At 42.5% G+C, this 15935-nt stretch overlaps 1 protein-coding gene across 1 annotated transcript; it reads left to right on the top strand.

The window, feature by feature from the left end:
* The first annotated feature begins 896 nt into the window (after window positions 1-896).
* Window positions 897-15709, top strand: LOC129702046 (E3 ubiquitin-protein ligase MSL2-like). Its single transcript, XM_055643567.1, has 2 exons — window positions 897-961; window positions 12163-15709. Exons 1-2 carry the CDS (start codon window positions 898-900, stop codon window positions 13167-13169), a joined length of 1071 nt encoding a protein of 356 aa, XP_055499542.1. The 5' UTR covers window position 897; the 3' UTR covers window positions 13170-15709.
* Window positions 15710-15935: the final 226 nt, after the last annotated feature.

Raw genomic sequence — 15935 nt, forward strand, 5'->3', positions numbered from 1 at the left:
GACATCAGTCTGAAGATGGGTCCCGACCCGAAAACGTCACCCATTCCTTCTCTCCGGAGATGCTGCCTGTCCCGCTGAGTTACTGCAGCATTTTGTGTCTACCTTCCGTTAGATTTCGCTCTTCGGGCTAACGGAATCAAGGGATTATTTGGAGAAAGCATGCACTTATTTTGGATGATCATTCATGATCATATGGAATGGTAGTGCTGGCTCAAAGGGCCGAATGGCCGACTTCTGCACCTATTTTCTATGTTTCTATAACGGGCACTAGTCCGTAAATCTTTTATTAGACTATGCATGGAGGACAGTCAATCAACGCATATCTTTATAAGTGCCATTGAAACAGGCAATAGGTATTAAATGAGTCCATAGAAGAGATAGAAATCAAAATTGGAAATGGACACGGATCATTATTGCACTGTTGTAAAAGATATAGAATGTAGATTCATTTTTGTAATGAAAGACTTGGGATCTATGTCAACAGGCAGACACACACACACAGAGGCACAGGCACACAGATAGACACGCACATACATATAGACACACACACAGAGACACACACACATACACAGAGACACACACACACACACACATATACAGACAGACACAGACACACACAGCTAGACACACACATATACACGCACAGACACACACACACACACACACACACACACACATACACACACACACACACACATATATATATATATATACATACACACATATATATATATATATATACACAGACATATATATACACACACACACAGAGCATATATATATATATATATATATACACGCACACACACACACACACACACATATACACATACACACACACACACACAGATATATATACACACACACACACACACACACACACCCATATAAGCGCCCATGCGGGCCGACCTCGCCCGCCTCGTACCCTTCCTGCGGCAGTGGCTCTCCTGCGCCGTCTGCGGTAAGCGGCCCCCATCCCTCACACACCCTGGAGATTGAACACTCACTCATCGGGTCGGGCAGCGGCTGAGAGGAACCTTCCTCACACACATTACAGACATGGATGATCAGCCATGATCACAGAATGGCGGCACTGGGCCGAATGGCCTACTCCTGCACCTATTGTCTATTGTCTATTACAGTGGGTTTGGGAGGGCAAAGTCTGACAAGTGATGGGTGCAGGAGATAGACACAAAATGCTGGAGAAACTCAGCATCTGAGGGAGAGCTTTATACTCATTACTCTGGGGGTCGGGCAGCGTCTGAGGGAGAACCTTCCTTATATTCATTACTATTGATGTCAGGCAGAGACTGAGGGGAACCCTCCTCACCCACATTACAGACATGGATGATCAGCCATGATCACAGAGAATGGCGGTACTGGGCCGAATGGCCTACTCCTGCACCTATTGTCTATTGCTTATTACAGTGGGTTTGGGAGGGCAAAGTATGACAAGTGATGGGTGTAGGATTTTGTGTCTATTTGTGTCTTTCTTTGCTTTAAACCAGCATCTGCAGTTTCTTCTTATACAGGCACATTATTGTTGGGTGCGGTGGGGGGAGGACAAAGTCTGACAAGTGATGGGTGTAGGAGATAGACACAAAATGCTGGAGAAACTCGGCGTCTGAGGGAGAGCTTTCCTTATACTCATTACTGTTGATGTCCGGCAGCGTTTGAGGGAAACCTTCCTCACACACATTACAGACATGGATGATCAGCCATGATCACAGAGAATGGCGGTACTGGCTCGAAGGGACGAATGGCCTACTCCTGCACCTATTGTCTATTGTTTATTACAGTGGGTTTGGGAGGGCAAACTGACAAGTGATGGGTGTAGGAGATAGACACAAAATGCTGGAGAAACTCGGCGTCTGAGGGAGAGCTTTCCTTATACTCATTACTCTGGGGGTCGGGCAGCATCTGAGGGGGGAACCTTCCTTATACTCATTACTGTGGAGGTCGGGTAGCGTCTGAGGAGGGAACCTTCCTCATGCTCACTACTCTGGGGGTCTGGTAGTGTCTGAGGAGGGGACCTTCGTCATGCTCATTACTATGGAGGTCGGGCAGCATCTGAGGGGGAACCTTCCTCATGCTCATTACTATGGAGGTCGGACAGCTTCTGAGGGGAACCTTCCTCACACTCATTACAGTGCGTTGGGGAGGGCAAAGTCTGACAAGTAATGGGTGTAGGATTTAGACACAAAAAGCTGGAAAAACTCAACGGGTCGGGCAGCATCTGAGGGGGGAGCCTTCCTCACACTCATTGCTGTTGGGTGGAGGCGGGAGGACACAAAGTCTGGCAAGTGGTGGGGTGTAGGAGATGCTGATTTACGTCAAGATTGACAAAATGCTGGAGAAACTCAGCGGGTCAGGCAGCGTCTGAGAGGAACCTTCCTCACACTCATTTACTGTGGGGGGTTAGACAGCGTCTGAGTTGAGCCTACGACAGACTCATTCTGAAGAAGGGCCTCGACCCGAAACGTCACCCTTTCCTTCTTTCCAGAGATGCTGCTTGTCCCGCTGAGTTACTCCAGCTATTTGTGTCTTTCTTCGGTTTAAACCAGCATCTGCAGTTCCTTCTTACACAGGCACATTACTGTTGGGTGCGGTGGGGGGAGGACACTGAGCGGAACCTTTCTCTGACTGATTACAGTTGGGTCGAGAGGGGAGAACACAGATTGACACGTGATGGAATATAGGAAGAAACTGCAGATGCTAGTTTACACTGAAGATAGGCACAAAATGCTGGGGAAACTGTCAGGCAACATCTGAGCAGAACCTTCCCCTGACTGATTACAGTTTGGGTTGGGCAGCACTTGAGGTGACCCTTCCTCAGACATTACATTACTATGGGGGGGGGGGAGAGGGAGGGGGGGGGAGACAGAGTCTGACTAGTGATGGTGCAGGTAGGAACTGCAGATGCTGGTTTGCACTGAAGATACTGGAGTAACAAAATGCTGGAGTAACTCGGCAGGTCAGTCAGCATCTGAGGGACCCTCCTATAGACTGATTGCAGTTGGATGGGGAGAGCAGGGGAGGACAACATCTGGCAAGTAATGGGTGGATGCAGGTGAGAAGGACGTGCACTGGCCTCATGATAAGCTGTTGGGAGAAATGACCTGCCCATTGATTAACAGCTGGACATTAATGGCTGGCCATTGAGCAACAGCTGGACCACTGATCGGCATCTGGACTGATTCACAGCTGGCCATTGAGCTACAGCTGGATTAAATAATCATTGGCCATCTGTAAACAACTCATCAGATGAATATCAGAGATAGACACAAAGTGCTGGAGTAACTCAGCGGGTCAGACAGCATCTCTGGAGAAAAAGGATGGGGGGCCCTTCTTCAGACAAGAGGTCCTGACCCGAAAGGTCACCCATCCATTTTCACCAGGGATGCTGCTTAACCCGCTGAGTTACTCCAGCACTTTGTGTCTTTCTTTGGTATAAACCAGCATGTGCTGTTCCTTGCTTCTATATTTTGATTGATGAATAGTTGAACTATTGATCTACAGCTGGACAGAATAGCTAACCTTTAATCAAGATCTTGACTGGTTATTGCCTGGGCAAACGCACACACGCACGCACCCCAAGGCAAAGTTTGCCCCAAGGTGCAGCTTTTGAACTGCTGTTTAACAGCTAGACTGAATAGGTGTTAACTGAATAGACTGAATCTGGATCTGATCACATCTGGACTGATAATAGATTATATTGATCAACATCTGTACTGATAGATGAGCCATTGATCAGCAGCTGGACTGATTAACAGTTGCTACGAACCAAAAGCGGCCGGGCAACATGGTGTCGCAGTGGTAGAGTTACTGCCTTCTAGCATTTGCAGCGCTGGAGACCCGGGTTCGATCCCAACTATAGGTGCTGTCTGTACGGAGTTTGTACGTTCTCCCTGTGACCTGCGTGGATTTTCTTCAAGGTCTTCGGTTTCCTCCCACATTCCAAAGAGGTACAGGTTTGTAGGTTAACTAGCTTGGTGTATGTGAGGGTATCGTTGGTCGGCACGGACCCGGTGGGCCAAAGGGCCTGTTTCCGCGCTGTATCTCTAAACTTAACTAAAAGCAGAGCAGAGCTTACAACACCATAGACCACAGGTGCTATCTGTACAGAGTTTGCACCTTCTCTGGTACATTTGCACGTTCGCCTGTGGTTTCTTCTCGCATTCCAAAGATGTACAGGTTTGTAGGTTAATTGGCTTCTGTAAATTGTCCCTAGTGTGTAGGACAGAACTAGCGTATGAGTGATCGCTGGTTGGTGTGGGCCAAAGGGCCTGTTTGCACACTGTATCTCTAAACTAAACTAAGAACTGAACAATTAACATAACAGATTGTCTTTAAAATTAATTAAAACTTGAAGTCTCTAATTGTCCAAAGGCATGTTTATTGTTACTCAGACAAGGAAACTGTTACAAGTAAACAATACAATAAATTCATTCTTCCTGGTTTCTCACATATATAAGGGATGCGACCCTGTAGTTGTTTGGATGCCACGTGAGCTTTTCTCCCTCAGGCTGCAAACTGCCCTCATCATCCTTTCATCAAAGTTCAGAACTTTCTCCTTTGATCCTAAGTCATTACATCATCTTTGTAAAAGTATGATCAGTCCAGATCAGTGGACTATGATGTCATTTTTTTCAGAGCTCACCCAAGGTGCATATTCATGAGATTTCCAGCCCTCTCCCCTCCATCTAAACGACAGTCCTGAATCGTCACCCATCCATGTTCTCCGGAGATGCTGCCTGACCTGTTGAGTTACTCCAGCACTTTGTGTTCTTTTGTACATTCACAACTACGCTTTTTTTGACACACTTTCAGGATGTGATTGTTTTAAATGGGAGACTTCAATCTGTGATTGTTTTGGTAAGGAAGTATTACAAATCAGATGCAGTGCTGAACCAATAAGCAGAAGGTGTACTGATAAAGAACTGGATTAATAACAGTTGGATTAGTAATACAGACTGACCTCGCCAGGGCTCAATCTTGTGGTCCATGGTTTCAGGTTGAGGAACACTCGGATTGTTTAGTTTAGTTTAGAGATACAGTGTGAAAACAGGCCCACCAGGTCCGAGCCAACCAGCGATCCCCGCTTGGGACAATTACCCACTTGGGACAATTTTTACATTTACCAAGCCAATTAACCTACATACCTGTACGTCTGTGGAGTGTGGGTGGAAAATTCCGATCTCGGAGAAAACCCTCGCAGGTCACAGGGGGAACAAACAAACTCCATACAGACAGCACCCGTAGTCGTGCTGGAATCCGGCAGCAACTGCGCCACTGTGCCGTGGTGTCTTGAGTAAAACACAAAATTCTGGAGAGGATCAGGCAACATCTCTGCCATTGTCTTCTTTGGCATGCACTTCTTTACACACCTACTGATCAAGCACGTTACAAAGTGGTATACTCACTTAGGTCCTTGAATATGGACCAGTCTACCGACTCAAAGCAGTCACATAGGATCTCATCTTTTTTTTACAAGTTTCTGGCCCAAAAACAGAAGCGTTACTGTTTCAGCTTGTAAGCAGGGAGTAGCAGCACAGCCAGGTGATCAGATAGGCGTTAACAAACCACTGGCATGCTAATAAACACTTTGGTTAATAAATATCTGTGTTAATGATACATTCCTGAAAGCAGCTGGATTAGTGATAAACTACTGGATTTATATAAACGAACAAAATACCAGGTGGCCTTGGAATAATTGTCCTCCTAATCACTGGTCTGTGATTATCAGCTGGCTTGATACATTGAAGGCTTCATACAGTGAGGGGGGGTAAGATTTGAAAGGAAGCTGAGGGGCATCCTTTTCAAACAGCGAGTGATGCATACATGGACCAAGCTGGCAAAGGAAGTGGAAAGGGCAGGTACAGTTATGACATTTAAAAGACAATGAGCCAGGTACATGGAGAGAAAAGGTTTAGAGGATATGGGCCAGGAGCAGGCAGGCTGGTCGAGATTGGTTTGGCAACGTGGATGGATGAGTTGGAACAAAGGGCCTGTTTTTGTCCTGTCTGGTTCTATGACTCGATGTCAACCCTTAAAATTGCAGACTTGTCGGCTTTAATAATGTTCTCAACTCTCAGACTGGGACTTGATCTATGGAACACAGTCAGAACTGAGAGTGCTAATCTCTGGGAAGATGTTTGTTACATCTGAGTAGTTACAAATTCAGAACAGTAAAGCAAGCCTGAGTGATCAGAGTGCTGAAGTGCACAGTGATGAAGGTGAAATTATGTGGCCTTCACCATGCAGATCCCCGTTTTGTTTTTGCCTCAGACACATTTTGGATGTCAAAAATATATTGAAAACTCCCAATGTCCAACAGATAGGAAAAAGAGAGGATGAGCATGGTTAAAACTATAGACATTTCCAGTGGAAACCAATGGGACAGGGACTGCAATCCTTGACCATTGCCTGCAGGAAACCAACAGATAATATGAAGAATCCTTGAAATAAAATTGCAGCCTAAGATCTCAGTGTGCTTTACCGAAAGTTTATTTCAAACCACCCCTTTTTCCTCCTCCACACCACAACTTACAAATAAAAAGTTATTTATTAGTTTTGTTACAAAGCAGTCTTGGGATTGTTCGATATGATATTGTTCGCATAATTACTGCAGATGGGCCAATTGTTTTCTGCTGGCATCATCCGAGGGTTTCGGCACATAATCTGTGTTGGTTCATCGCTGATTTACTGGAGGAATGCATTTGTTCCAAACAAAATCTTTCAGATGACGAGTCATTGAAACTGCCGGGACTCGCCACTGAGTTCACCCATTGTAGATACATAAGTTCATCAGTTGTCAGAGCAAAAATAGGCCATTCGGCCCATCAAGTCTTTTCCGCCATTCAATCATAGCTGCTCTCCCTCCTAACCCCATTCCCCTGCCTTCTCCCCTAAACCCCTGACACCCTTATTAATCAAACCAGCTTTTAACTAGTCTTTGTGCTTTGCATCAACCTGACTTGCTCTTTTGGAAGGTTATCTACCTGGAATCTTTCTTCACAGGTACTACCTGCCTGCTGAGCATTTTGAGCATTCTTTTTTATTTTAAATTCCACTATCTGCAGTGATTTTTTTATGTTTGATCTTATCTTACTCTTCTCTTCTGCTTTCATCCATCCCCTTCTATTTCCATCTCTTCCATGCTATGATTAACTAACCCTGTTATCCATTTACCTGTCACCACCACAAGTCTTCCGTCCCTCAAACCAGTGTCTCACTTATCATAAGCATTTATTTTGTTCCTTAAAACCCATCCCATTTTTAATTACATCCCTTTTTTTTCCCCATTTGTGGTCGGAAGTTTCTCTGTTTCTTTCTCTACAGATGCTGCCTTACTTTCTGAGTATTTCAAAAGTTTTCTTCTTTACTTTCTGATCTGTTAAATCAAAGGCCCGCCCATTTGCCTTAGTACTTAGCTTGTTAAAGCATATATAACCCAGAAGCAATTCCTATCAGTTCGTATTTTTATGGTTTCTTTCACAGTAACTTAACAGAATGGATTATTTGTAACCTCGTACAATTCAAGAATGTACGTAACATCGCAGCCAAAAGTTGAACAAGCCTGATCTCTTACTCTAGCTCCTGACTCACTCTTAAACTGTAGAACATCAGGATGGTGAACGGGAGGTCTGCTCTGCCTCACAGGATAACCGTGGTCATGTTGCTTTAAACCTGATGAGAATCACGCAGCTGTAAAAATGAAGCACAGGCCAGGCCCAGCAGCATCTGGCCCGTGATTATTTTGGATGAATTTCAATGATTTACCTTTCATGACAGAGAAAACCAATTATTTATTCATTTACAAGATTTACTTTCCCAGTTAATATTTTTGAAAATCACCAGCAAAGGATACCAATTTCGTTTCATACTGGCAGAGAAAGCAGCCATTCGGCCCATCTGTAAACATGAGCACATTTCGCACATTTTAGCCTCACTCCACTGGTTGCCTATTCAGTTTAGGATACATTTTAAAATTCTTTTATTTGCTTTTAAATCCCTGAATGGTCTTGCCCCACCCTACCTACCTATCTGAGCTTCTACACCCTTATACACCTGCCCGCTCTCTCAGGTCAGATAATCAGCTGCTCCTGAGTGGGCCTAAAACTAAGCTGAAGCTCAGAGGGGACCGTGCCTTTGCTGTGTCGGCACCCAAATTATGGAACGATCTGCCTCTCCACATTAAACAGGCCTCTTCTCTGTCTGTTTTTAAATCACTTCTTAAAACCCATCTCTTCTCCGTGGCCTTTGATACCCAGTAAGATGTCGACTTTATTTATTTACTTGATTTAATTTCTTATTTTTTGATTGCTTTTATTCCGTGGCTATTATTTTTACTCATGTTTTATGTCTTTTAATTTATTGTTGTATTTCATATGTAATTTTTGCGCCTCATGTGAGCTGTTATGGTGTCTGTTTATGATGTCTTGTTTATTCTTCTGTACAGCACTTTGGTCAACATTGGCTGTTTTAAAGTGCTTAACAAATAAAGTTGGATTGGATCTGGTCCCTGCCAGCTCACAGGACAGCAATCTGATTAATTCCACTCAGTTGTACATCTGATTCTCTCAAACGCACACACCCATTAAAACCCATTTGATTCTACCACCAAGGGATAATTGATGGTAACTAATTAACCATTTTTGGATGCCCGACTGAACAATGCGTATCAAAATAAAATGCAAATGTGCAACATATTACTATTGCAGTGATAAAACAGTGCTACTGCCTCAACTCTAGAGGTCTGCGTTTAACCTTGATCGAGCCTGTTATCTGCATGGAGTTCATATTACTCCACTGGGTTTACTGGCCACTTTTACATGTGCAAGTGGTTCTTGATCCGAAACGTCACCTCTTCCATCTCTCCAGAGATCCTGCCTTTCCAGCTGAGTTACTCCAGCATTTTGTGTCTATCTTTGGTGTAAACCAGCAGCTGCAGTTCCTTCCTACACCAGTGGTACACTGTTTGTTAGGTTAACTGTTGCTGCAAATTTTCAATAGCGTAGGTGGGTGGCAAGAGAACCAGGGGGGTGGGGATGTGCGGAGGGGAGAGAAAAGCAATGGATTAGTGTAGATGGTTGCACGATGGGAGCATGAGTCAGTTTCTGTGCATATAACTAATATAGAATCTAGCTCTTTATCAGTTGGCAACAGTCAATCCCCCATATTTTCCTCTGCAATGTTCTGCAACTGATACTCATTGCTCACCTTTCCTTTTTTTGTTATTCATTCTCACGTGCTTTACTAAATTCCCTAGAGTTTGAGTTTGATGGACATTAATCAAAAGCCATTTTTAAATTAAAGCACACCATATCATATAGTTAAAACCACCCATTGGATTGTGGCTTAATTCAAGTCAAGCAAAATCTCCCTCTTCTGTATACATGTTGACTTATGTTTGTTCAGCAACTGTGGCCGGGCTTGAATGCCATCACCTCCTACAAGGCGAAATCAGGAGGCAGCTCAAACAACAGCGAAGCATCACTCCCTGACAAGCTCAATGCGTTCTACACATGGTTCGATAGGGAGAACACTGATGTGCCTTCCCGAGCCCCCATTCGCCCTGACGGTATTACAGTCACAGTCACAGAGGCCGACGTCAGAAGATCCTTCAGAGGGGTGAACCCTTGGAAAGCGCCTGGACCTGATGGTATACCCAGTCGAGTTCTCAAGACCTGTGCAGACCAGCTGGCGGGAGTTATTGTGGACATTTTCAACCTCTCACTTCTGAGTTCTGTGGTTCCCACCTGCTTTAAGAGGGCATCAATAATACCGGTGCCCAAGAAGAGTAAGGTGACGTGCCTCAATGACTATCGACCATTGGCACTAATGTCTGGTGATGAAGTGCTTTGAGAGGTTGGTTATGGTGCACATCAACTTCTACCTCGACATGAACCTCGACCAACTACAGTTCACATACCGCCACAACAGGTCAACGGAGGATGCAATTTCACTGGCTCTCCACTCCGCATTGGACCACTTGGAAACACTTATGTCAGGCTGTTGTTTATAGATTACAGCTTGGCGTTTAATACCATCATCCCTTCCAAGCTGGTTACCAAGTGTCCTGGTTGGGTTGCTCCTGGGCCTGGCCAAGATGGCCATCCGCGAGTCACGGCGCCAGGCGGCGGAGGGCTCTACCCGGGCCAGCTGCCTGCCCCTTTTCCGGGGTTACGTCCGTGCCCGGGTGGGATTAGAAAGGGAATACGCCCTGTCTGTGGGCACCCTGAGGGAGTTCAGGGACCGCTGGGCTCCGCAGGGTGTTGAATGTATCCTCAATAAGGATTGTATCATAATTGTATAATAGTTTAGTTATATGGATATATGTTTGTATTGTATTTATGGTGGTGGGTTCTGGCTTGTTTTATTGTAGTGTAAATATTATTTTTTAATAATTGAATACATTTTTTGATAAAAAAAAAAAAAAAAAAAAAAAAAAGCTGGTTACCAAGCTCACGGAACTGGGATTCTGCGCATCCCTCTGCAATTGGCTCCTCGACTTCCTTATCCACAGACCACAGTCTGTTCAAATTGGCAGAAACACTTCATCCTCAGTAACAATTAGTATGGGAGCACCTCAAGGCTGCGTGCACAGCCCCCTGCTTTACTCACTCTATACCCATAAATGTAGCCCGACATAGTGCGAACTCCATCATCAAGTTCGCCGACGAAACCACTGTTGTTGGACGAATCACAGATGGGGACAAGTCAGAGTATAGAAGTGAGATCAACCGATTGACCAAATGGTGCCAGCACAATAACCTGGCTCTCAACACCAGTAAAACCAAGGAACTGATTGTGGACTTTGGTAGGGGAAACAAGGATGAGGACCCACAATCCTGTTCACATCAATGGGACGATGGTGGAGAGGGTCAAAAACTTCAAATTCCTGGGCAGGCATATTTACGAATATCTTTCCTGGACCCAGCACACCGATGCAATTATAAAGAAAGCACATCAGCGACTCTACTTCCTGAGATGATTATGGAGATTCGGAATGTCGAAGAGGATTCTCCTAAAGTTCTACAGGTGCCCGGTAGAGAGCATTCTGACTGGTTGCATCGTGGCCTGGTTCGGCAACTTGAATATCCAGGAGCGGAAAAGACTACAAAAAGTTGTGACCACTGCCCAGGCCATCACCGGCTTTGACCTCACCACCATCGAAGGGATCTATCGTAGTCGCTGTCTCGAAAAGGCAGCCAAAATCATCAAAGACCCACACCATCCTGGCCACATACTCATTTCACCATTGCCATCAGGAAGAAGGTACAGGAGCCTGAAAATGTAACGTCCAGGTTCAGGAACAGCTTTTTCCCTACAGCCATCCGGCTATTAAACACAACAACAAATAAGCTATGAGCTCTGAATTGCAAAAGACTTATTATTGCACTATATTTGTTATTTATTGAACTTTTTTTTTCTCTTCCCCTATGTACTATGTTTACATATTCACATATTCTGTTGTGCTGCAGCAAGTATGAATTATATTGTCCCTTCCAGGACATATGACAATAAAACTCTTGACTCTTGTTATTGATCATCTGCAAGTCTATTCGAAATTTATATAATGGCAACTTCTGGAGGGGAATTTTTGATATCTTTTCCAAAATACTTAAAACTAAATTGTACCCCGATATACAACTGATCACATTAGGTATGTCAGAGGCCTGTTCTAAGCTAACGATATTTCAGACATTTCCTCAACTATGGCCTAATAACGGCAAATAAATTAATACTTAAATTTTGGACGCAGACAACAGTTCCTACAGTGAAGATGTGGATTACAGATATGTCCAAGACATTACATTTGGAAAACATTAGGCTTGTCTTGGCAGAAAAACCAGAACAATTTAAGACATGGACACCCTTTATTGAACTTTTACAATAATAGTATGGTGAAACACAAATTTTAATTTTAATTTTAATCCACCCGGTGGGGGGGGGGTAGATCTGTATGTGCTGTTCAGACGTGTCAAGGCCATTTACCACACTCAGTTACATAATGACAACCATGTAGTGACCAATTAATGGGTTCTGATGTTTGTGTGTAATTTTTGAGTAATGCACAGTTTTTCTTCTTTCAGTTGTGTTGGAACTGCTTCACAAATACTTGTAACCATATTTGAGAACTTTGTTTCTTTGATTTAGGTAATCTCCTGAGAAATCCAGTCGGTCCAAAAAAGTCAGTGTGCCAGCATTTTGTTTGTAAACGATGCACAGGGCAGAAAATGCGAATGAAGCCTTTCTGCAGTTGGTGCAAAGACCATGGAACATTTGTGGAAAATGAGCAACTTCGTATTCTTCTAACTTGCTATAAGAAACTTTGTGACTATATAGCTAGTTGTGCCATAATGGAGGATATTTCAGAAAACAACACCTTACCAGTTAACTTGAATATTTTGTTAAAAGAAGGTATGATGCTGGCGCAGGATGAAATGGAGTCTAGTGAGTTATGTTGCACAGAAAAAGCTATGAAAATAATAAGTAAATTGACGCCTCTCCAGGTGGTACAAGTGCAGGTGGTGCAAAAATCTATCATTTCAAATCAATCAAATGACATTGTCCACGTCAGTGTGAAGGACAGGAAAAAAGCTGTTAATGTCTTTACGAGAAAAATTTGCAAACAAACCATGTTACAGAACAATAACAGTTGTAATGTAGAAAATAATAAGGATAAAAGTGGAATTCAAGCATTCACTGAGCCCATTCCTACATCATCCACGCCACAATGTAACACAAGTCCACCTGCCTTAAAGAAACCGACTGATAACAGACATACTAGTGTCACTGAAAGATTGAAAAATATGGTTAAAAGTTACAATGCTAAATATAAAACAGTAAAGAGATTAAGAATTCAGGAATATGCTGGTTCAGCGAAATCTATGTATAAAAAGCCAAGAGGGAAACCTGGGTGCAAGTGTGGGAGGGCAGCGTGTGCCCCAAGCGTTTTGACTTGCAGGGGGCAGAGGTGCCCTTGCTATGCAAATCGCAGGGCATGTCTAGATTGTATCTGCTGTGGCTGTAACAATTCCTACATGGAAAATGGCACAAAGAAACTGGAATCCTTTGCCGTTCCAGAAATAGCTCATAAGCAGAGCAAATTACTAAAGAGTGTTGACAATTCAAGTTCAATGGGTCAGACAAAACAGATGTGATTCTTTATATTAATAACACTAAGTGTAAAACATTATAAGAAATCTTGAAACATTTTAATTGATCGAAGAAAGAGTGCCAACACTTTGAACACAGTATACCAATTTACATTGCAGTTACTGTTTGACAAAGTGACTTTGCATACTAATCTTGGCATGGGAGATTTTCTGCTTGTCTTTCGAGGAACCAGTGTGAATATTAGACACTATCACTCCGAAGCAGAAATCCTGAAATTAGAATTAGAATTTTACAAGACTTGTATTTGGCATAATTATGCTGCATTTAGTGCAAAGTTAAGAGCAAATTTGCACTGCAAGAACACTAAATATAAATAGTTTACTCAGATTATTTTTGGCAAAAGCACATTTTTATTGTTCAAAGCTCAAATAGCGCTCTGGCACTGTTAATAGAGCTGATAAAAGACTTCATAATTCTTTATGCACAATGACAAACACAAATAACAGGTGGCTGTCACTGTACAATTTCATTAAAAACTCAAACACTGCCTGCATGCAAATATTTACGCATTTTAAGATCTTGCGATATCAATCGGGCAATGTTCACAGTATTTTATATTTCCTTTATTTACAATTTTTAAAAAAACAGGAGGGATCCCCATTTAATCATTTAGATTCCTAGGACTAGGTTTACTATATCTGAACCAGAAACAACTATTTCAGAAAAAAGAATTGAAGTTGTATTTGTATCATTTTATTTTAAATGCAAACAATTGGTTATACTGACTGTAGGGAATTTTTATTCATGAAAAGAGCAGATTTGGTAATTGACCTCCTTAAAACAAAAGACTGATTGCATCCCACTCACTTTATTTTTTAACAGTGGGAAGTCAGGAACTGTCATTGAATAACTCCCAGGAGGTGGATTTGGCAATTTAAATATAACAAGGCTGCAAACGTTATGTTGAACCACATTTTTCACAATTAACCCTGAATGCCTGAGTTTTTTAGGCCTTGGGATACCTGGCAGATAAAGGGAGGGGAAGACTGCTGAATGCAAAAGGTAAGCACCTTTGAGTAGACGGCTGCTTTATTTTCTTTATCAAAGCCCATACGTTTGTCTGATAGGGACTGGTAGACTTCTCTGCCACAAATAACCCTTTCCAATCAATTCCTCGGCAACTTGGCCGATCTCTTTCACAATATCTTGTGATCCTCCCTGTGGTCTTTACTCAATCTGTCTTTTAGATGTTGGTCTCTACCTTTTTCCAATGTCTGATCTTCCCTCTTTCCACTCAGTTTGCAGCCTCATGCAGTACATCTACATTATCCATCCAACCTCTCGGTTTCATTTGTTGGGTCAGGGAAATGGAGATAAATAAATGGCTAGCAGGATTGGGAATTAAGTTTGCCAGTGCCTGCAAGAAAGCCATACCAGTTTCCAGGCCAATGCCCAACTAAACCCAAGTCTTCTGCCTCTCAGTTTTTTACCTGTTGCAGCTTAATTTTGATAATATTGGAATTATTGAACCTGTTCATATGAAGGATTGTCATTATTAATACAATGAGCACTTTAGCCACTGTCACATCAATTGTGGTTATTACACCACCATCTTGGTGCATTAGCTTTGAGTATCTGTTTAACCTTGTTTCAATGATTTCAGTTTTTAAATAAAAAAATAAAACAAGGAGAGATGAATATGAATGTAATTCTTTGCAACATTTCAGATTTTTGAAGGACACTAATTGCCTCCAAAAATGTATTAAATACTATGTGAATTGTATTGAACTGCACTAAAACTTTTGTTTTAATAGATTGCCTTTCTTTATCTCCCACTTCCTGACCTGGTGTAAAGCAGCAAGCTTAAATACAGTGTCAAATGAAAATTCAATCCTTGTTAATTGGAGACTTTTTGCCACCCTTATGGAGTTGAAATGTAACAATATGTAGCTAAGATATTGATACATTTTAATAAACTTAGTGCAAAATGTTTGTGCTTCCGTTCTTGGAACATAAAGTTGCTAAAGTTAGAATTTTCATGATCCATTCCGAAGAGTTTTATATGCATTGGTTGGATGCTGGGTGGATGTAGGGGTGTGGGCTGAGCTGCAAGAGGGTTGATAGCAGTTCATGGTTTGTAAAAATAAATGCTTGATGAAACAGGTTTTAAGTTTTGTTTTATTCTGTTCCGTTGATTTCATAATAATGCTCCCAATTTCCTGTGCTATTTATTTTCCTCATGAATTCTCTGCAAGGAGGAAGAGGTGCTGAAGAAGCAGGCCTCCATTTTACAATTTTGCTGAGCGTGATGTAAAACTCTGCCAATGGCTCAGTTCCTGGTCTCTTATGTTTCATTCAACAAGTGCAGCATGCAAATGTGCTGTGTGATTGTAGTTCACTGGATTTGATCACTGGTTAGTGTTCATTTTGCTGACGCCAGGGTATTGTTGCTTTGTATAACACTTGGCTCCAGTACCTCTGGCGTGCAAATGTGATCAGGAAGTTTGCAACTGATGTCTTTGCGAGCGGTGAGCTAGTTGATCTCTAAGTGGTGTCACAAACATTTATAAGAAGGTTATTATTTTCAAGAAGGATGATGAAAAATTGCTGGAAATAAAAAAAATTAAAGTTCACTACCAACTGTCAAATTCTTCCATTGTTACTTTTTACCAAATCTCTTATAACACAAACATTTTAGAAAGATTTGTGGCATAATTCCATAAGCTTGCCAGGCCTTGTCCCGCCTCTTTTCCAGCTTTCTTCCTCTCCAACTTTACTATCCTGCCCCCTTTCCTCTCCTCCCCACACCC

The sequence above is a fragment of the Leucoraja erinacea genome, chromosome 12, assembly GCF_028641065.1.
Source record: "Leucoraja erinacea ecotype New England chromosome 12, Leri_hhj_1, whole genome shotgun sequence".
Lineage (NCBI taxonomy): Eukaryota > Metazoa > Chordata > Chondrichthyes > Rajiformes > Rajidae > Leucoraja > Leucoraja erinaceus.

Coding starts and splice junctions, on each gene's coding strand:
- LOC129702046 (XM_055643567.1), top strand. CDS start 898: ATGCGGGCCGACCTCGCCCGCCTCGTACCCTTCCTGCGGCAGTGGCTC. Junction 962..12,162: donor GCTCTCCTGCGCCGTCTGCG/GTAAGCGGCCCC, acceptor TCTTTGATTTAG/GTAATCTCCTGAGAAATCCA.